Here is a 21,320-nt window from a genome sequence, read left to right as displayed (position 1 = left end):
CTCGTAGAAGCAGCAGGCTGGGTCAGGTGTTGATCGGCAGGCTGGTGTCGGCGGTACCCAACAGGCTCTGACGGTGATGGTTCAGGGCCAGGGCCAGACCACTGGTCAGCTGCAGGTCATCCCTCACGGGGTCACCGTCATCCCAGGACCCGGTCAGCAGCTCATGCAGGCAGCGCTGCCTAACGGCCAGGTGCAGCGCTTCCTCTTCACCCCCATGGCCTCTGCTGCCACACCCACATCGAGCACAGGTATGATGAGAAATGAGTATGGATCACTCAACAGATATTCATTTTAGGATGTTTGCTTTTGGGCAAAATCTTGCTATAATTGTGAAATAATGAATTTGATGCGGCTTCCTGGAATATTTGCATTGAATGAGGATGACATTTTTTGATGATGCTTCTCTCTGACCCTTTTCCTCTCTCACACTCCAGCAACCACAGTGCCCATCTCCACCTCCACCAAAACCCCAGCACAGCCCGCTCAGCAGGCTGCCGCCCCCGTCCAGGCAGGGGCAACCCCCTTGGCCACCACCAGCACCCCTTCGTCGGCCACCCCACAGGGCCAGTTACCCCCTCAGACGCAGGCCCACATGCCCATCCAGTCTCCCACCTCGCTGCAGGTGAAAACGCAGGCAGGAGCCGCCCAGCTGCAGCTGCAGCAGACACCTCAGCTCATCAGCATGTCTGGACTGCAGCAGCAGGTACAGGTATGATTAGCAAAGAGACCCAGTGCTCGGTACTGTAACGTTGTTCATAACCTCGTCGCACTTATCAAAACCGTTGTAAGATGGTGTCCAGCAGTAGGATACTTTACTGTCCACGAACCTGGTTTTCTTTTCAGCTTTGTTAAATTTGTGTATCTTCTGTGTTGGGACGGCAGGTGTTGGCGCAGCTTCAGTCCCAGCAGGGTGGAGGCTCTCTGCCACAGCACATCAAACTGCAGCTTCCTATCCAGATACAACAGACTGGGACCACCTCAGCTCAGGGAGGACAGGTAGGGCAGCAAGTCAGCTGAATCAGACCCCAACTCATATTATCATAGGACTTGCTTCGCACATTTAAACTGTCTAAATGATATGCCTTATCACACCATGCTGTCTGCACAGATTGGGAACGTAGTCACCATCCAGGCAGCTTCTGTCCAGGAGCAGCTTCAGAGGATCCAGCAGCTCAGAGAACAGCAGCAGCAGAAGAAGAAACAAGCCGCAGAAGCCAAGCGAGAGCAAGCCCTCAACGCAGCCAGCCAGAGCGACATCATTCAGAAACAGGTGTGTGTGTGTGTGTGTGTCTGTGTGTGTGCGTGTGCGTGTGCGCGCGTGTGTGTGTGCGCGCACGCGGAGGTGTGTGCTTGGGCACCCATTGTAGTCAGGTTATCCATCACAGTCCAAGGCTTGCTGTCTCCCTGCCATCAGTACATAAACAGTCACCATCCTCCAACCCTCCTAGAAGTTTCAGCCTGGTCTTTGTCTGTTGGGCTTAATACTGCCTCTACTTCTGTGTGCGTTTGTTTTCCTGTCTGTATTTTTGATACACTATCTTTCCAAGTCACATTCAATAATAATCCATTTCTGCAGATATTTGTAACTACCCCCCCCACCCCCCCACCCCCCACCCCCAAACACACACACACACACCTCAATATGTTATTCGAGTGTTATGTTATTGCTTCGCTGTAGATCTTCTTTGTTCTTAAACACATGGTTTTGTTCTGACATCCTCCTGCGTCGTGTGTTCCAGGTGGTGATGAAACAAAACGCTGTGATCGAGCACCTGAAGCAGAAGAAGACCATGACGCCTGTAGAGAGGGAGGAGAATCAGAGGTGTGTGTGTGTGAAGTTTGTCACCAATCACAGTGAACATACTGCGCAACCGTGTTTTTGAAACGGCATGTGCGCCAAAGAAATGAAAACAATAGCAGCACCAGAGATCGTGTTGATTACCTGTGGCACAGTTCTTTTTTTTTAATTCTTGTGTGTCCATGTTGTGATCATATGGATCTCACTTGGGCAATCTGTCATTCTCTCTCCACTTCGCTGTTGTCCAAACACCATGTTGGGAGGTACTACACAGCGTGGGAACACTGGTGTGTGTAACCACCAACAGCTGCGTGTACTCACTGTGACCCGACAAGAGAGAACACAAAGACAAACCCATGTATATAGGAGAGAAGTTGCACAATAAAATGACACACGGCCCTTCAAACCCTGCACCAATTTGTCGGGATATAGCGAGATTACACTTCTCTACATCAGAACTCAATTAGCTTTCCCACGTTTGACAAAAATAATGCCGCTTCCCACTCAGTACATATTGTCAGAAAATGAGCAGAAAGATAGAAGAACAAAAAACAGTCAGGAATGCTACGACTACTATAAAAATCAAACTGGAATCTATCAAATAAAAGTAAAAAGTAGAAGAATGTTTAATAACTGTTTAAAACGGGATAGATGGATGGATAGACTGACCTGCAGTTGACCCTGACAACCATGTGTTTATGTCTGCAGATGGTCTGTCAACACTGTACCCATTCACACAGACCTGAAATGCCAACCCCAGACTACCGTGACATCACTACAGCAACTCTGTCTGTTGTCCGTCTCTGCTTATTTTTTAAATCCTTTTTTTCCATTTCTTCATGTCGTCTTTTTCTCTCTCTTTCCCTTCAAAACACGGCTCTGTGAGTAACAACACCGAGCTCTGACGTCTGCCAGCGTTTGTGTGTCCAGTTTCTTCAGCATCCACCACTTTCATGCTACATTTGCAGCATGTACTTTCCATGGCCACGCTGTAGGAACCCTGGCCCGGGATTGACCTCAGCTGACGTAAATGTGTTTGTCCGTTATTCACACAAACGTGCACTGAACACCGCGGCGTTCTGCCGCTAAACCCAGACCAACAATTTACGATCTTAGCTGTGAATGTTGGCGAACACGAGTGAACATACTCGGGACACAGAGCCATGAATTATCTAGATTTACACATTTGTATTCAGTTTAGTTTTGATAGTATCGCTTAATGTTTCTTGTACTTCCTTTTGATTTGCAGGAAGTTAGATCTCCAAACAGTATAGGACCCTACACATGACCCTGAATCCCCATGTGTGTTTTCTTCCTCTCGCTCCGATGTTTACAAGAGCAGCGTGGCTTCCTAGTCGTCATATTTCTGTCCATCTCTCCCCATACCCCTCTTTAACCCTCAGTGCTACTCCCATGCTACTGAAGCACAGAGTCTCACACACATACATTCTCAACAACCAAATACCCCTCTCAAGATCTGTGAAGCACGTAGCCCAGTGACACGACTACTCTTGACTGCTGGTTCTCACCGGGATGATGACACGGCAGCATCGCTTTTAGGAATTAATTAGACAGACTATGATAATTGTCCTAGTGAAAGTTGATGGTGGGAGCAAACGGTTTGTTTTATCTTAGCTTATTTTGATGTTGCACAGCAGAGGAAGGAAAGATTTAGAGCCAGATAGGGATGTGATACCAGGAAAGTCCAGAACCTATGGACTTGTAAAATACTTTCATGGTTTATTGACACAAACTGCCATTTCTTACGCATGGAAAATTAAATGTTAAGTAGCCAATAGCCGTGCAGGTTGTCCTCTGTAAAACATTGAAGCATTAAAGGAATCGGCTGCTGTGTCAGAGGGATGACTTTTTTTCCTCTGTGACTTCAACTGTACTGACTTTCTGAATTCAAGATTCAGATGTGATAATCCTTTCAGCCATGCTCTTTTAACTTTCACTCAGCAGGAGTGTTATGCCTTTTTTATTTTATGCCTTTTTAAAAAATACCCTGAATGGGACAGAGCCCTCATTAGATTCAGGCCTCCTTGAGCTGTGTTTTTAGGCGAGACTTGACATTGTTCTACTCTATCCATCCTCACAATACAGTACTTCACTATATTCTATACAATGTGCATTTATGATCCTCTAACTTTAAAAAGGTCAGGAGGATTAGTCAGTAATTAATTCCTTCCCTCTGTCTTTGTCTGTCCAGGATGATCGTATGCAACCAGGTGATGAAGTACATCCTGGACCGGATAGACAAGGATGAGAGGCAGGCTACCAAGAGGAGGAAAAAGGAGGAGGTGGTGGAGGCAAAGAGGAGGTTGGCCAACGCCAGCAAGCTCTCATCTCTCCTTTATCGACACAAAGAAAGTCTCAAGATGGAGATCCTGAAGAAAAGGGCGCTTCTGGACAAGGAGCTGCAGCTAGAGACCCAGGTATTAAAGCAGGCGGGGGGGGCAAAAAAAGCTAAAAATGTGGAAGAAATATGTGTCCATTCAAACATTATCCAACGTATACATTTTCAAAACTTTGAAGTACACAAAAAGTACAAGAAGTACACAAAAAGCATGAAGTTTTAAAATGCAATTATAATGAGGTGTGACAAATGGCATTGGAAGCACCTTTATTTCTTTAAATCATTGAATAACCAATTATAAATTCAGCTCATAAAGGTGTCCTGCACCCATTTTAACCCGTCTTGACATTCCACTCCTCAGGAGGAGCTAAAGAAAGACCTGTTGCGGATGCGGAGGGAGAAGGAGCGGTCTCAGGCTGCAGCCCAACAGGCAGCCCAACAGGCAGCTCAGGCCGCCGCCCACAACCAGCAGCAACATACTCTGGCACACAAGCATGGCATCACCCCTCCACACCACCTCACCACGAGCGGCGCCCCCACACACAAGAGGAAACGGGAGGAGGAGCGGGAGACCGCTACGTCAGCCAAGTCCAAGAAGAAGAAGATGATCTCGACGACGAGCACCAAGGAGAGCAAAAAAGACATCAGTCTCTACTGCGTCTGCAAGACGCCCTACGACGAGACCAAGTATGACAATGACCTCTGGAGTACTCTCAAACTCAAATACTATATTACCCCGGGCGGTAGGCATGGTCGTAGCAGGCCCAGTGAAACGCAATTTAAAGATTCCCCAAAAAATAACAACAGACTTACCCATTTGACTGGTGAAACTTTCCAATCACCTCTTGTAAGAACTCAGTGAGAAAATGTACTAGCCTTTTGATCTGCAGAAATACAGTTTCAGTTTTTATTCCTGCCTCTCAGCTTCTGATGTTGTACTTTCCAATGGTCCAGACACTATAAAGGAAGAGTTTACTGCCCTGAACTTTGCTGACTGGTCAAACACGAACTGCAGGATGAATGAATGCAGCAACAAGCGGAGAGCATTCATTCATCCTGTGAGCAAGCACTGGTTGTAGAATCAATATTAGGACGAGGGATGGAATTTCGTTTGAAGTTGATGTTTAAACGTCACTTATGCAGCCGACTTCCTGGCAAGTAAAACAAACTAATTAACCCCAAACTTCACTCTGTTTGCTAATTGTATCAATGTGGTCATGTACTGAAGTGGAAAAACAACCCCCTAAAAAAATTAAATCTTGCCTATTGAATATTCTGTTCCGATTTGTCTATTTACCTGGATAGTACACTAGCACAGTTCCCACTTCAAGTACATTAAAGTTATTAAATCCAATCCAATGTATGTGCTTGACACGGTTGTAGATGTGGTGGAGACTAACTAAAAAAGCTGAGCTATCTATTGAATGACAACCTAATTTTAAACTAATGTATTACACTCCATTATCGTTCTGTATATCTATTGACATACTGTAAGTGTTAGTTACTGACACACCTTTGTATCCTTTTCCCCTCGACAGGTTCTACATTGGCTGTGACTTGTGTACCAACTGGTATCATGGAGACTGTGTGGGTATTACAGAGAAGGAGGCCAAGAAGATGGACGACTACATCTGTGTGGAGTGTAAACGGGGCCAAGAGGCCAGCACAGAGGAGCTGTACTGCATCTGTCAGACGCCGTACGACGAGTCCCAGTAAGTGCTTGTGTCCCTCACTCTGCTTCTGTTGAATCATCACATGAGTATGTGAAATATAAAAAGTACGGCTTGATTTAAACAAAAACAAAGAATCCAGATACTGCAAATGTTCTTTAAAAAAAAGATAAAATATATTTACAATAAATACAACTTCGAACTCATGTCCAGTTGAAATCAATTTTGAGACGCTTTGCTGTTGCGTAAGCAGAATAAACTGCCCTGCGTTTGTTTGAAATGACTGAAGGTCCTGTAGCATTATCGCACTCGTCACATTCTTGCTCAGTCGACAAACTGATGTAGTTTATTGTAATGTAAATTCAATAATGGGGCAAAAAGTGAAGGCAGACTGCAACCAACGAAAGCCAGCATCAGAAGCCGAATGTAACCTAGAACAAAGCTGTGACCAAGCACTTAAGTTGTGTAACAAGTTAATCTGATTAGAACACTAATGGTGCGTTCACACCAAACGCGTTGCGAATATTCGCAACGCTTTACTCGCGTTTATTCGTTTGTTCATTTGTGTCTTTCGCAACCAGTTGCGAAAAGTGGGCGTGGCTTATCTCCGTGGCTTGTTTCGGTAAAAACAATTATAAATTCCTCCATCCACCACGGTCGAAATAACCACTAGTTCTGCTTTATACTTGTTGTGGACATCCCAGAAACGTCGGAACATCTAACGCCCTCGTGTTTGGGTTCATAACATCACCCGTAGGCTCACACAGCTCGGGGAGTTTCACCGACTCCGTCTCGATAACTTCCGCTTCTTCCGCGTTGGAAGTTGAAATATTTCAACTTTCGCAACGCGCGAAATGCGTCTATCGCAACGCCCGGCGAATTTCGCAACCAAAATTCGCAACGCGTTTGGTGTGAACGCCCCTTAAGAGCTGTTAAATGTCGAAAAGTCTTGTTTGCCTTACCTAACCAATGATGTTGCCTTTAGAAAATCACAATTTAGATCTGTTTTTGCCGCGCTCGCCGAACTGCATCCTCCAATCATTTCTTCACTCTTGATTATTGATACAGATGTATTTATTTATAAATCACATCGATAGGCAATGCAAAGGGCATCACAAGTAAAAGTTCCTCTCGCTTTCACAGGTTCTACATCGGCTGTGACCGCTGTCAGAACTGGTACCACGGTCGCTGTGTGGGCATCCTGCAGAGCGAGGCCAACCACATCGACGAATATGTGTGTCCACAATGTCAGTCGACAGAGGACGCCATGACGGTCTTCACGCCGCTCACCGACAAGGACTACGAGGGCCTGCGGAGAATCCTGCGGTCCTTACAGGTAAACAGCTACACAAACACATACGTTTACTGCTTACTGTGTACAGTAAAGCTGGGCAATACGTTGATTTTATTAAGAACTCATTTTGTTAATACGCTCTTTGTCTTTTGTGGGCCTAGTTTGTTTTTACAGAATTGTAATTAAAATCGTGTGTGATGTGAAAATCTAGGATTGTAGTTTTTGGCCATATTGTCCAGCCCTAATGCAAAGTATTGTAGAAGTGAATACAATGTTCATACTACAATTGAGCTAGATCATTTCACTTACCTGACATCTCAGGTGTAAAAGACGACCGTAAGAAGGAAACAATGCGTCCTCCGGTACACGGGTAACCCTACAAATACAGTACAACCGTAATCTGTAGACCGAATCGGTGGGTGAACTGAATTCCAGTCACTGAACACTCAGCAGTGAGCTGTCGTAGTAGTTTAACTACAAGCGATAGACGAACACTAACACAGCTCCTTGTGGCCCCACACCGGTGTGAGAGCAGCAAACAAAAGTCCTCTGTGTCCGTCTTATCTGATGGGTTCGGCTCTGCAGAGTGCTACTTGGACAGCTGCCTGGCCTCTGCGTTTTAGTCCAGCTTCCCTGTCTTTCCTCCTTGTGTGTGTGTGTGTGTGTGTGTGTGTGTGTGTGTGTGTGTGTGTGTGTGTGTGTGTGTGAGAGAGAAAGTAAGAGAGAACATCTGTGTTGACCCACCTGCCTCCACTGTCATTTTCGTGGTGCTGTTTGTTTTTCTTCATTGGTTTCAGCTTTCTCAAGTGTCTTGTCTTTCTCTTTGCGCGCCCTCGCGGCCCCTCCCTTTTCTGCAGGCACATAAAATGGCATGGCCGTTCCTGGAGCCGGTGGACACAAACGACGCCCCGGACTACTACAGGGTTATCAAGGAGCCAATGGGTGAGTAGAGGAGATGTGTAAAAGCACAAAAACACAATGCCGGTTGAGTCGGTACTGGAGCAGCTACCCCAGATCCGAGCTTTTTGTGCTCATATTGAGATTATTAAATCCTCCCCATCTCCTTCACTGACTTGAACAGGAAGCCTCTTTTCCTCTGTTTCCAATGAATAGCCTGTTGTAATATAATTCACATCAATGAGACAAATTTGGAAATGGAAAAACAAATCAGAAGTATCATACAAACGTTGCACGTTTTACTGACAATTGTCCTGAGGTGGTGAGGCTGGTTTTTCATAGCACATTCCATATTGTTTTTAAAACTAGCATGTTGGTATTTTTTGGTGAAACCCTTAAACACAATGTTATAAGCCATCAAACTGCAAAGCGACACACTAATAATTCAAATCATCCCAGATGATTGTCATCTGGAGTGTCAGTCCGTCATATTTCGTCATTTAATTGTGAAATAATGAAAATTATATAACAATTTATATAATCAAATACTAAATAGTTGCTTTTGAATGTTTTAATTTAATTTGTTAGTTTTTTTTTTTTTTTTGAGATTTCACTGACATAATTGGTGATTAATGGATTAACTGATGATACAGATACATTGCAGCCCTAGATTATATCACACAAAATAAATGAAGGACATAATACAAAATATTATTGGTAACTATCAAAGGAAGCAAACTTTAAAAAAAAATGCCTTTTTAAATGTAAAGATACTTTTAAATGTGCACTTTGTGGCTCTGTTATGTCGAAAAAAATAATAAAATTGCAACTTAATGTCCAAGACTGGGATTGGTTGCCGTCCCCATTTGGAAGATAAAATGGATAAAAGATAAAGTGGCTGTTTTCATAATTGCTTTAGATTGCTAGAAGCGACACCCAGTCTCTATATCTTCAGCATTAAAACCCAGCCACCAGGAGGCCAGGCAGGGAGGAAGCCCTCCAACTCAGATCAAACCGGCCATGTAAAAGGCGGACTTACGTCAGCGGGGCCTTTTTGAACTTCCACACAAACAAACCGTTAATGAGCTGGTCCGGGTCTGCCAGGCTCCCTGTGGAAAGGGACCAGCCCCACACTTAGCTCCTGTTGGCCTGGTGCTGGAAACTCAAGTCCTCTCATCTCCCTTCCACTGTGAGAAAAAAGACCTTGTTGGTTTTCAGGAAGAGGGAGAAAGAAGAAAAAAAAAGGGGGAATTTGATTTGTGTAGCTGCAGCCATTGGTAGTTTTTGGAAGGTTTTGAGATGAAATCTGATGACAGAGAGGAAGGAAGGCCTTTGATATTGACTAGGAGGTTTGTATGCTCCTGGCCAGCTGGATGGGGGTTAAGGAGGTGAAGAGTGGGATATGTTTGTTTAAAAGGCAGCCCGGGGACGCCGTGCAGAGCAAACCATCTGCAGATTATATGAAGCCTCGGCAGTTAGTTTCCTAGCTTCAATCTGACCTTTTCTTCCTAAATTGGATCTAACCTGGTTAGTAACACTGGAAGCTCCCTTCTACGGGGAAGCGGAGACTTGGTAGCACTAATTTGACACTCGGCGCTCTCTTCAACTGTGCTCCCAAAAAAATACTTGCCATGCTGACAACAAAGGCTGTTCGAAAAGACATATATTTATCTGCTGCTTCCGCATATGTGAAATGTGTAGTGTTTTTTTTTCTCATTAATTTCTTTGACTTATCATTGTTTATTTCCCCCTTTCTTAGACCTTTCCACCATGGAGGAGAGAATACAGAAGCGCGAGTACATCAAGCTGACAGAGTTTGTAGCCGACATGACCAAAATCTTCGACAACTGCCGCTACTACAACCCCAGTGACTCGCCCTTCTACCAGTGTGCCGAGGTTCTGGAGACCTTCTTTGTCCAGAAACTCAAAGGGTTCAAAGCCAGCAGGTAAGACGGGGATACTGAGGAGGAAACAAAACACAAAAATGGCAGCAGGGGACTGGAAAAGAGAATAATGTGTCACAAAGTAAGAGTTCATTAGTAGTTCCAGCTGTGCTGCTGTGGAGCAGACGCCGACCTCTGACCTCCTTGGAGGTTGGGCGGATACACACTTTCTCTAATGAGGGCAATAAAATGTAACTTCTGAAGGGTCGAGTTTGGGTTGTTGATAAAGGCATATATTTTCAGTTAAAAAGAAATAATAAAAAAATGCTGCCCCGCTCATCACTAACATTAAATATGTTGTATTATTTTAAAAGCCTGAATTGTTCTGTGCCCTGCGAGGGAGGCTTTTCCGTATCCTCCCTACTTTCTTTCCCCGCATACTGTATAGACTTTCACACTCTTGATCCTCTCCAGTTTCATGTTGGTGGTGTCGTCATTCCGTCTTTAGTCGGCTCGTTTGTCACCAAAGAACAGTAGGTTGAGTCTGCCTTTCATGTTCAGGATGAGAACCAAAGCTCTCGTTCCTCCAAAGGATTTTAATCAGTTTTAAGAAGTGTGACCCGGTTCTTCGTGGCCTCGATGCTCTCACTGCTGTTCCTGCCTGCGCCAGAGCCCTAATACCTCCACCACCGGGCTGTGCCTCTACACTCACCTCCCTGCATTGCTTTAGGTGGATGCACACTACAAGATTGATATCATTTATATGTGCATACAACACAGGTTGTTTACATGCCTTTGCTGTACTTTAATTAGGCTATTTAGTGAAGAACACTTCATGGTGAGTTCAACTGGAGGGAGTGAGATGTACACACACACACACACACACACACGCACACACACACACGTGGAGTTTCTCTAAGCATCTCACCTTTTACGACCAATTAGTTCAGAAAGTCTTGTGGTTTGCATCCAGCTGTGTGCCTGAAACGGTGATGTGCTCCACCCGTTTGTATTTACACCATCCATTCCCTCTCTCTCTCTTGCAGATTGTGATGTCAAACTCCCGGGTGCCGGGGTCACTCCTAAAACAAACAAAACAATAATTTGCTATCCCCCGGACGTTGCTGTTTTTACTTGTTTAAAACAGCGTTCAAAACTTTGTAAGAAAGTGCATATATTAAGCCACACTGTAGGTGTGCTCCTTTTTTTTATTTTAGAAGCAAAGGAAAGGAAAAAACAGTTTCTACTGTCGAACAATGGCAGCCATGTTGGTAACACGAAGCATTCAAGGGCAAAGTTATTTTCTTACAGTTCTTGCAACAGATGACTGATATTTTGTTGATGTTTGAGTTGAATACAAGACAAAATATGAAGTTTGTTATTCTATTTCTTAAGATTCAGTTTTGAAAAAACAAACAAAAAGCTATTGATTTTGATTGTAAAGTCTGATCTCCACAAACAACCACAGATAAGTTATCTTCTAATTGGACAGAACCTTTGTTTATCGTATCGGTCATAACAAGCTGCAGCCGGACATTTTTACCTCATTTCTTAGCCAAGAATTTTAAAAAGCATGCAACATTTATCCATTTCTTTTTATTGGCTGTTCCCATGTATAATGTTATTTTATGTGCATATTATATCTCTTTGTGAAGGACTATTTTTATTTTCTAAGGAAATAATGGTAGGATCTGTAAAGATAGATTGGAGAAAGATATAGTTTAGCTTTCCTGTTCTAAATATGGCGAGCTTGACAGTCTCCAGTTGAAAGTCCTTGTACATACACTGTTGGGCTGACATCACATCGTACATAACATCTCACCAACATGGCTGCTTGGTCGATGTCAAAGTGTCTGACCCACTGGCATCCAATTCATGTTTTTGTTCTGTTTGTTTTGTTGTTGTTTTTGTATTTCCCCTAGTGCATATTTTTGTCATATTGTAAAGCTTTTAATAAAAAAAGGAAACACCAAGACGTTTTCCAACTGTTTTCTTCCTCCTCTCTTTGCCCGTCTCTGTAGGTCTCATAACAACAAACTACAATCAGCAGCCTCTTAGCTCCCCCCCCTAAAATCCAAGTGTCAAAAAAAGCGAGCCTTGAGGCTCCCTCCGAATGACTCCGCCTCGTGGTCCGAGTCGGGCTGCAAACCGACCCGAGCCCTCTCTGAAGCAGAGCTCGCTCCCAGCTGAAAATCAGCTCGCTCTGGTGTCAAAGCGCCCAACCTCCAACTCCTAAAGCAAGAGAGCGAGAGAAGCCCCTTTTCATCCAAAGTGTCATTGGGACGTAGCGGCAGAGAAGTCCCACCTTCAGACCAGGGGCAGGGCGGCCTCGGACTCTGCCTGATGGGAAACGCAGATTAAGTTGTCTGGTTGGATGTTCACTGATCTCACTTCAGCAGCGGACTTTTTGAAAGAGTTGTGTTATTTCTGTAGCTGGTCACTATTTCTGTGTGTCCTATATAGCAAAGTGTCAGCTTTGCTGTCATTTTCATCCCGTCACATTTTTATGACACAAACATCCCATTAAATCCTAGTCCCTGCCTTCGCATGGAGATGTTCATGAGGTCGATATGAAAATACTCTTTGTTTGCGTCACACGTGGCTGAAAGCAGGCATCACCTCCATGTACAGGACCTTGGAGTTCATTATTCTGCCATTTACAGACCGTACGCCTGAAAGCAGCGTTTTATTGTTGCTGTAGGAACAAGCGTCACTCTTCGTCGTCGTCCCCCCACAAGAAAAAACAAATATCCCCCATTGAAGCCAATCTCAGGCGCCGCCTCACCACCCATGTTTCTCCACTGCATCCAGTTCTTCGGACTATGTTGTTGTCGCCCTGCACGAAGTAAACGCGGCGACAAGTTCCCATCCAGTGGCTCATCTTCATGTACATTTCCTGATGCTGAGATGCTCCCCTTTTTTTAAATAGAGGCTAGATGTCTGAAACCATTTAAAAAGAAAATTGTCATGAGGTCACGTGCGGGCGTAGACGGCACTCACTGGAGTAATTCAAGGGGGTCTATATATGTGGTCCCAGGGTCGCTTTAATTTCCACAGGGGAACACCCAGGACAGGCCATCCCATCCACCACATCCGGCCTCTCTTTTGACCTTTTACCGTTTTGTGTTTTTCTGAAACGCGAAGAATGTTGACGAGCTCTGTTCTCCTTTAAGCTTGAGCTTTCAGGTCCACACACACACACACACACACACCTCGTCAAAAGCTCTGATTCTGTCAGTGACTGAGTCTAAGTCTCTTTTTCCTTATCTGTCAGCCACTTCTTCCAACATATTTCATTGAAGTTGACAGGTTGGCTCACATGTGTCTCTCAACTCGCCCTCAAAGCATGGTTAAGTAATTGGATAATGGACTTTTCCACTCAGCATCAACTCGGTTATGTTGCGGTCTGCGGCAGCATGTCTGGGAGTTAACTCTGAGTCTTTGTACCGTGGGGTTTGTATGAACATTTTATAGCTGCATTTGTATCATATTTGGGAACATTTTTGTAATCTGTGATTATCATTTTTGTAGGCTGGGGAGCAGTCATAAGGTTGTCTTTAAGTTGTTAAAAAGGAAAAAAAAGTTTAAAATTAAGCAAGTGTTTTGGTTTCAATCAGTTGTTTTGTGTGTCTTCGCAGAGTTGAGAGATGATGTTGCTGCTGTTTTCTTTACCGTGTTTGTGTCTTTCACACAAATGTCTGTTACTTTGTAACCTGATGACGAAGTGTTGCATCCACTGTTTGTAATCTCTCTTGTATAATACGAATATGTAGAAATGAAAGACCTTTAGAGCGGTAGAAACTTTTATTTTCCACTCTTTGAACCAGCAACTAAGCCCGTCTGTATATTTTAACTGTCTATTTTTTTTTTTTTTCTCTTAAATTGAAGTGAACGCTACATTTTAGGTGAAATTGCCCTTTATATTAAAAGCGCTGCATATTGTGAGCATACAGGTATTGAATACTGGGGTAGAGTGACACAGGTAACACTTGCAAAGAGTTTTTTTCTCTTTTTTGTAAGAAACCAACCAGTTCAACATAACTTCTATATTGACATTGCATTTCTTGTATTATTTATTCATATCAATGAAACTTTTTTTTTTTTTTAGTAATGTTGAGGAAGCTTAACCGCAGATAAAAAAAATACTCTATGTTTTTAACTGATTGTGGCCACTCTGAAGAGATTCTCTTTTGTACTTAGGACATTTCATCCTAGATAATAAAGTAATGTTTTTGACACCAGTTCTCAAAAGACTTGTGGTTTTTTTTATTTTTTATTATTATCTCAGACACCCTGAAGAGGAGTTTATCTTCACTCAACATATCCAAGTGTGTACCAAACTGAGCTCTAAAAGTGAGCACAAGAATCTTAAATTGTGAGTGTAATGTCGAGGCGGTGGACATAAATCCAGATTTGTGTCACAAGATTTTTCGGAGGACCTGGTTAGCGTTAGAGACGAGATTTAGTACAGAACATTTAATGGCACAGGAAGGAAAATAAAGAGGCCCGCCACTGCCTTTGGGACAGAAATAACATCTGTTTCATCAATATTAAATAAATTCTAGTAAAGGTAGTTATGAAGATAACTTTGTGAGGCTTAAGTGAGATGTGTAATTGAACATTGTCTGCATAGCAGTGATGGGAGATACCTCTTAAATAACATATTATGGAGCGTGTATTCTCTAAAATAAATGTACTAAACCAAGTAACAACAAACTAATTAATATCTACAATGCACACATAGTGGATGAAACGAGGGCCCAGCGCTCATTTTCCCCACAGGGCCTCTTATGAATAATCTGACCCTCCACGGCAAGTTCAATCCCCTTCTTCAATCGGGTCAATTATCTGGACCAGGTCATGACCTCCAGCACACTCATACAAACTCTTCCTGAGATCAGATTACCCACCCACCCACACACACACACACACACTCAAACCGCTAAATGAATCCAGAGGCTCGGGTGCAGATGTGGTTTCAATCCACCGCCCTCGTCTCTTTCTCTCACTCCCCCCTTGTGGCTTGGGGGCTATCGCACAGGAAGCAACTGAGATATTCCCCACCTCCCTCTCCTCTCTAACCCACTCTCTCTCCCCTTCTCCTCCGCCTTTACATCCTCTGCAATGAGGAATGTCCTCCCGCTGCGATAGTAGCCAAGATGTGGAGCAAGCTCCTGTTTCCTGCCCGCCTGCATCTGTTCCCTCCAGCGCTGATCTCGGATAGAGGCTTCCTCCAGCCTGGGAACCGGGCGGACAGAAGGCTGTCAAAGAGGCTCTGCTCTGCCGGCCTCCACGTCCAAGTTCCCAAGTCGGTCTCTCTCCCCGGAGGCCAGACAGAGACCACGGTTGTTGAACTTTAATTAGAGTGACTTACTTTGGGGGCTCCTTCCCATGCAATCACTGGGAAAGATAATGAGGAGCAATGTTTCGCTCAGTGGGAAGATGTATGAGATAGCGTGCGTGGAGGGTTGGTTTAAAGACAAATAAATTCCTCACGGGGTCGTTGAGTACAAAACAAAGACACATTTTTATTGGGTTCATGTATAGGTAAGCAAAGTAAGCGTTCAGTGCAAGGTTTCCCTTTCATGACCTCAGGGTCGTACTGCAATCAAGCCACAGATCTCTGATTAAATAAGACGCTATTCCTTTAGAAAGACCGACCCAACACCCCCTCTCCTGTGTCATTTTACGTAACCAGATTTATTTCTCCGCCACCCTGCCCACGTCTGTCTTTCTCTCATCCTGCCTAAATACTTTAAATACCCCCTTTTGGAGCTTTGGCCCTCCCAGGGGAGGACGCGTTTGTGTGTAAGCAAGAAGACGAGAGCCATCCCATAGAGGAGCTGTGACGGAGGCACTTTTCCAAGTCACGTGTCCAGGTGCGGAGCGAGATCCGATTCCTGCGATTAGACGTATGGCTGAGTCCCGACAAGATTCTCACCAATAACAAGCACAGTGACAACATGTGTTGCAAAACAATAGTGTTTGGTACTATGCAACATTTTGCATTCGCATCACTTTAGGAGCATTATTTAATCAAAGGAATCAACAGGACTGAAATGTGGGATTTGCACAATGAGATCCCAGGTTCCTGCATAATGCTGACTACGCAACTGACATTATGAAAAGCCGGTGTGTTTGCATGGACAATAAGTTTCTGTATTTCTGTATGTTGTTAAATATGGGAGCCTGATTTAAGAAGTTACTGCCCCAGCAAGAAAAACAACATTAAACCAATGATCTTATCTATGCATGTTCAAATGTGTGCTTGGGTTATTGTGGAAACACAGAGGCTGGATATGACTCAGCGGGAAAAAAAAATGTGCTTGCTTAAACGCATGTGAATAAAATGGAAACACGGCCATGTGACCGCTGATGTAATATGACAAAATATACCCTATTTATAAAAACAAATTCCATGGCTTCATTTTCTTCAGATGAGACAAATTCTCTTTAAAGGTGAGCCAGTTTTATACCTTTTATTAATGTTGGGGCTTCATGAACCAGCCATGAATGAATGAGGAGTTTGAGTGGATTTGCTATTTTGAGAAAATTACAGTAAAAAAGATGATGGTGCGAAACCCATTTAATCGAAGCTGCTTGTGTTTTCTGTCAAAGAGACCACAAGTCCGTGCTTCAGGAACTTTACAGAGGAGTAAAAAATATGAACCAGGGTTTGGATACGTCACAGCAGTCCATGTGAAAATAAATCCATACCTTCTGCAAAATGTCTTCCGTCTTGCACCATACTGGGGGTGGGGGGTGGGGGGTTAGTTAGATCAGTTCAGGTGAGCTGCAATGTCTCTTCCCCTGCAGCAGGGGGCGATAGTCCTATCTTTGGTTCACCTACACCTGGAGCGGGTGGCCTCCAGGGCCTTCTGGTGCCTCCGCTTGTTGAATCTCTTGACGTAGTTGTTGCTTCGCAGGAGGCCGTCTCCGGGCTTCAGTTTCCCCCCGAGTAGGTTCAGGAGGTCACTGGGAAGGTGGCGCCTCCGGTGGTAGATCTGGCCCATCACAATGTATCGGGTCCCTTGAGAAGGAATGGGGGGTAAATGTTGAAACGACGTCACTGCTCTTGCTGACCCCCAGGAAGACAGAGTTCCCACATCCCGTACAATAATCCGTCGGTGGAAACTCCATTCATGGGTCACCACACTTTTCTTCTCTCAAATCAGATCTTAAGCAACTGATCTTGACTATCAGACAAGTTTTTTTTTAAATTCTTTAACAAACCTCTAAATGAATAGAAACCTGACATAGTTAAGAATGAACTTTCACAGCTTATAGTGTTTCCTTCATTTTTGAACTAAACCAGACAGATTTGGTTTCACGGGGCTTCTGGGCCGCCGCACTCACCGAGCTTGATGTCGGGGCAGGGCTTGCTGCACTTGTAGGTGTCCAGGACCAGAAGGCGAACTTTGAAGAAAAAGCTGTCCGGGGTCACGTAGAGGCGACTCATCTTGTAGAAGCCGTCGCTGCTCACCATCAGTGTAACGAGGCGGATTCCTTTGCGCAGCACATCGATGTCGTGAACTATCCCGTTGACAGCTGTTGAACACACACATCTCACTACATGATCTCTCCAACTCTCCTTGTAAGCAGTAGATAGTGATCAACGAGTTAATATCTACCTCCATAAAGCCCGTGGGCGTGTTCAAGAATGTTCAGGCGTGTTCATTATTTGACCTTTATTGACCTTCTAAAGCTATTCCTGCATTCTCTGGCTGGGTATACGTACCGAACTCACTGTAGCAGTAATACTCTCTCTCCTCCTTCTCCTTCCTGCACTCGCTCATGCAGAAGGCGTCGTGTGTGAAGTCGGACTCTGCGGAGAAGAAGACAAGCAGACGACAGGACGGAGGGATGAGGACAAAGAGGGACAGTCGGCTGCCATGACTCTCATTCCAGCGTCATGAGAAAAGAACACCGTTGTCATTACAAAACCCAGGCGTCGCATTCCTCCACGTGTGTGTGTGTGTGTGTGTGTGTGTGTGTGTGTGGGGGGGGGTCTTTATCACTGTCTGAGTGAACTCTATGAACTCCAGAGTGCATGATATCACTGCATGACTGACTCATTCCCACACTAATGTGTCTTAATGTGTTTTTAGGCATTTTTACGAGGTGGTATTTTGTAGCCTTCCATTGCAGGAGACCGAGGAGAGATGTGAGAACAGAGATGAGTGACGACATGCAACAAAGGCCCTCGGCCAGACTCCACCCAGGGGACGTTGACATTTGACATATGTTAAACCTATAGGCCTCCAGGGTGCACATTTGGGTTTGGAGCACTTGTTTCATTTTGTTCCAAAACATTTAGGTAAATTTGTAGTTTTGGTCAGGACCGGTCCTTTTGGTGTTCAAATGTTATTCATCTTTTCACTTTGCAGGAGATACATTAGAAATTTAAAGGGGACATATCGCGCTAATGTTCAGGTTCATACTTGTATTTTGGGAAGCAGCCAGGCTCTATGAGCACCGAATGAGCCTGCATGGGACACTGGACCCAAATCTGAACAGTTAAATCACATGTTTTCTGACTTTTTTTATTTTACCGTTTTTGGTTTAATTCAGTGTCTCATACAAAAGTGTTGTGATTGGTTTAAGTTATGTGTCACTGTGAGAGTGTCATATAACATTACTGGTAATAAATACAAGGATATTAAGCGTTAATAATATTTTCCCAGATGGCTAAACTCTTACATAATTTCAATCTTTGGAAATAATCCCAAAAGGGGATTTTAAAAAGGATACAGGAAGTCTCCCCGTACCTCGTCTCAGGATGTCAAAGTGGTAGAGCAGGCTGGAGGAGCGCCGGTTGAAGACGACTGGCGGGCGGCTGTTGTTCCGTGTCGCGGCCCCGATACCAGACTGATAGAGACTGGACTTCCCCGGCCGGTTCTCCTCTGGGTCCAGTCGTCGGTTGGGGGGATCTCTGCGCGGGGAAGGGGCCGGTTGGTGCGGCTGGGTCTGAGGCTGTGTGAGGGCCGGACCCCTGGGTCTGGAGTTGGGGTGTCCATCTGGTTCCCCCTGCTGAGGAGGACTGTTGCTGAACTGGGTCTCCTGGCTGGTCTTCTGCACGGTGCGGTTGGTGACGGCAGCTGTGGCTCTGGTCAGCGGGGTTTTGGGGAGCAGTCCGGCAACTTCTCCTCTGGTTTTCTCGCTGTTGTGCTCCACCAGACGGTCGCTCTTGGGGCCCTTTTTGCTCTTGTTGTGGGGGCCTTGGAGGCGAGGGATGGGGGCCAAGTCGCTGTGCTTCGGCCAGACGGCGGAGGGCAGAGGGTGCAGGGAGAACTTGGACTCGCCGGGCTTGTTGCTCTTCTCCAGCAGCTCATTGATGGGCAGGGAGTGCTCTTTGACCACCACCCAGCTCTGGTTGTTTGGAGCCGGGTCCACAAAGCTGAGTGGACCCTTTTCTATCAGCGTGTACAGCTCTGCGTGGACACAAACACACGTGTGTGCTTCAGTTCCACAATTCTTTCAATGTGTGTGTTAACGTGACATCAAAGCCCCTTTTCTTCTATTGGTACACCAATGGATTCATTTAATTTAAATGACGTTCCTTGAAACATAATATTTAGGATCTTATATAGCTTAATTAATAAAGTATGACAACGGTTGGTGTTAGTACCTTAGCTGGAGGTTTATCAGGAACTTTGATCGTGAGAACTTACTCTCGAGTATGACACTCATTGATCTGAGCATAAGTGGGTTGTAAATGTCTCGCTCGATAAGAATCTACAGCTCAGATATTAGATTTTATAACGAAGCCCAGTCCATCAAAGTTATGAAATGCGGCCAAATATGATTCACTCCGCATTTGATCTAAATCACATACTTGTTTTGGGATGTAACATTTCCCTTATGGGAATCATACAGACAAGAATCCGAATCGTTCACCTTTTTTTTTGTAGTTTTTATTTTATTTCATATATGTTTGACAAACACCAGAATAATACTGATGTAAGGGATATTGTATCGGTGAGATCCAAAGCTCCAGATAGCCTCAGTAAATAACGAAATAAAGGAATCACAACGAAGCATGTTGCTTTGAACGTATACTTGTAAAATGAATAGACCCAATTAAAAGAAGGCACGTAAAAATGTACAGAAGTACAAATACTAGATTAAAATAAAATGAGTACACTCACCATTGACAACGTGCTCCTCTGTCTTGTCAAGAGGAAACCATAGAAACAAGAGGAACAGAATAATCCCTGTCATCATAGATGTTCAGTGTGGACACGCTTCACGGTCTGCTCCAGAGACGGGATCCCGGACATCTTTATACGAGCGGCTCAGGAATGACATGCGATGGAGAGGGAGAGGGAGAGGGAGAGGGAGAGGGAGAGGGAGAGGGAGAGGGAGAGGGAGAGGGAGAGGGAGTGGGAGAGGGAGAGGGAGAGGGAGAGGGTGGGACGTCCCTAAAACAGAAGTCAACACGTTGACGTGACACTCCTTTCATTCATGAATGGATTCTCAAAATGCTGCCATAGCTGTTTGCAATACGAGAGGGGAAATGCGGTTATGTGTTGATATTGTCTTTTGTTCACCAAGTAGGATTTAGTGAGTTTCTCTTCTGGAACCTCCAATAATCAAAATATTATGTACTGATGGTTTTCCTGCTTTTAGACAACTGGTTGGACACTATTGCATACTTTAGGGCAAGTGATACTAGAAACTTCTCTCGTAGCTTTAGCGCACCTTGATGCGCGGTGGACGGTGTACAGGCTTACCAGTGTATTCAATATAAACGAGGCTTCACTGCCCCCTGGTGGCCACAACGAGGAACTTCATCGCATCATTCAATTTGATCGCATTAAGAAAATTAGCATCATTTTAACGCAATCCGATACGATAACAAATTAACATCATGTTGTTCTCTAGTGGTCACAGTGTTTTTAATTATTTTTTGCATAAATAAGAACATGTATTTGAACACTGCTGCTCTGCTCTTCACTTTTACATAACGGCTTGAGTGAGGTTTATATCATCGATGTTGCTTATTTATTCAGTATGTAGGTGCTGCTACATTTAAGTTAATACACTTAGATATCTGTCTTGTACTTTAGCTGCAGAAAATTCAATGTAACTTGTAGTTAGTAGTTACTTTAATTTGCAGAATAAGGAGTTTATGCAGAATAAGGAGTTTATGCGAGATTGTTTAGAAAGCCACTATTACTTCCTAATTTATCAACATCACTGAAAAGGAGGTAAATGCGACCCAGATGGGACTCGAACCCACAATCCCCAGCTCCGGAGGCTGATGCCTTATCCATTAGGCCACTGGGTCAATACGTAGCTAATACGAGAAAACAACCTTTATAAATACGAAAATCGTTTCGGAATCAGCGGTAAAGCGTGCATTTTTGCATAGAATTCCACATTGTGATTTAGAGTAAACGCTACCCGCGGTACAATG

The 21,320-nt window shown here is 44.3% G+C and overlaps 2 protein-coding genes and 1 non-coding gene across 9 annotated transcripts in view; 1 reads left to right on the top strand and 2 right to left on the bottom strand.

Moving 5' to 3' along the window:
• LOC117729300 (nucleosome-remodeling factor subunit BPTF-like) overlaps positions 1-14,116 on the top strand; it is a 41,109-nt gene extending 26,993 nt beyond the window's left edge. For 5 of the 7 annotated variants that reach the window (XM_034530806.1, XM_034530718.1, XM_034530378.1 and 2 more), the window contains 12 exons: positions 8-248; positions 435-709; positions 883-996; positions 1,109-1,270; positions 1,740-1,822; positions 4,011-4,236; positions 4,519-4,844; positions 5,696-5,869; positions 6,971-7,163; positions 7,979-8,063; positions 9,778-9,964; positions 11,923-14,116. In XM_034530806.1, the coding sequence (XP_034386697.1) occupies positions 8-248; positions 435-709; positions 883-996; positions 1,109-1,270; positions 1,740-1,822; positions 4,011-4,236; positions 4,519-4,844; positions 5,696-5,869; positions 6,971-7,163; positions 7,979-8,063; positions 9,778-9,964; positions 11,923-11,959 (2,103 nt within the window). In that variant the 3' untranslated portion in view covers positions 11,960-14,116. Of the gene's footprint in view, positions 1-7; positions 249-434; positions 710-882; positions 997-1,108; positions 1,271-1,739; positions 1,823-4,010; positions 4,237-4,518; positions 4,845-5,695; positions 5,870-6,970; positions 7,164-7,978; positions 8,064-9,777; positions 9,965-10,947; positions 11,875-11,922 lie in introns of those variants that run through there. The other 2 variants (XM_034530452.1, XM_034530543.1) reach the window with 2 other exon arrangements.
• A 2,353-nt stretch (positions 14,117-16,469) lies between these two features.
• LOC117735103 lies at positions 16,470-20,322 on the bottom strand. Its single transcript, XM_034539553.1, has 5 exons — positions 20,050-20,322; positions 18,670-19,332; positions 17,640-17,726; positions 17,258-17,449; positions 16,470-16,931 (listed from the first exon to the last, which is right to left on the bottom strand). Exons 1-5 carry the CDS (start codon positions 20,123-20,125, stop codon positions 16,744-16,746), a joined length of 1,206 nt encoding a protein of 401 aa, XP_034395444.1. The 5' UTR covers positions 20,126-20,322; the 3' UTR covers positions 16,470-16,743.
• Positions 20,323-21,118: 796 nt separating this feature from the next.
• trnar-ccg lies at positions 21,119-21,191 on the bottom strand. Its single transcript has one exon. It is a non-coding gene; the product is annotated as a tRNA-Arg (tRNA).
• Positions 21,192-21,320: the final 129 nt, after the last annotated feature.

This window comes from Cyclopterus lumpus, chromosome 1 (genome assembly GCF_009769545.1).
Source record: "Cyclopterus lumpus isolate fCycLum1 chromosome 1, fCycLum1.pri, whole genome shotgun sequence".
Lineage (NCBI taxonomy): Eukaryota > Metazoa > Chordata > Actinopteri > Perciformes > Cyclopteridae > Cyclopterus > Cyclopterus lumpus.
The sequence above is the reverse complement of the archived record's forward strand: the minus strand, read 5'-3'. Positions and strand labels throughout refer to the sequence as shown.

Coding starts and splice junctions, on each gene's coding strand:
- LOC117735103 (XM_034539553.1), bottom strand. CDS start 20,125: ATGATGACAGGGATTATTCTGTTCCTCTTGTTTCTATGGTTTCCTCTT. Junction 17,450..17,639: donor TTACTGCTACAGTGAGTTCG/GTACGTATACCC, acceptor TGTGTTCAACAG/CTGTCAACGGGATAGTTCAC. Junction 16,932..17,257: donor CTGCCCCGACATCAAGCTCG/GTGAGTGCGGCG, acceptor TTCCTTCTCAAG/GGACCCGATACATTGTGATG.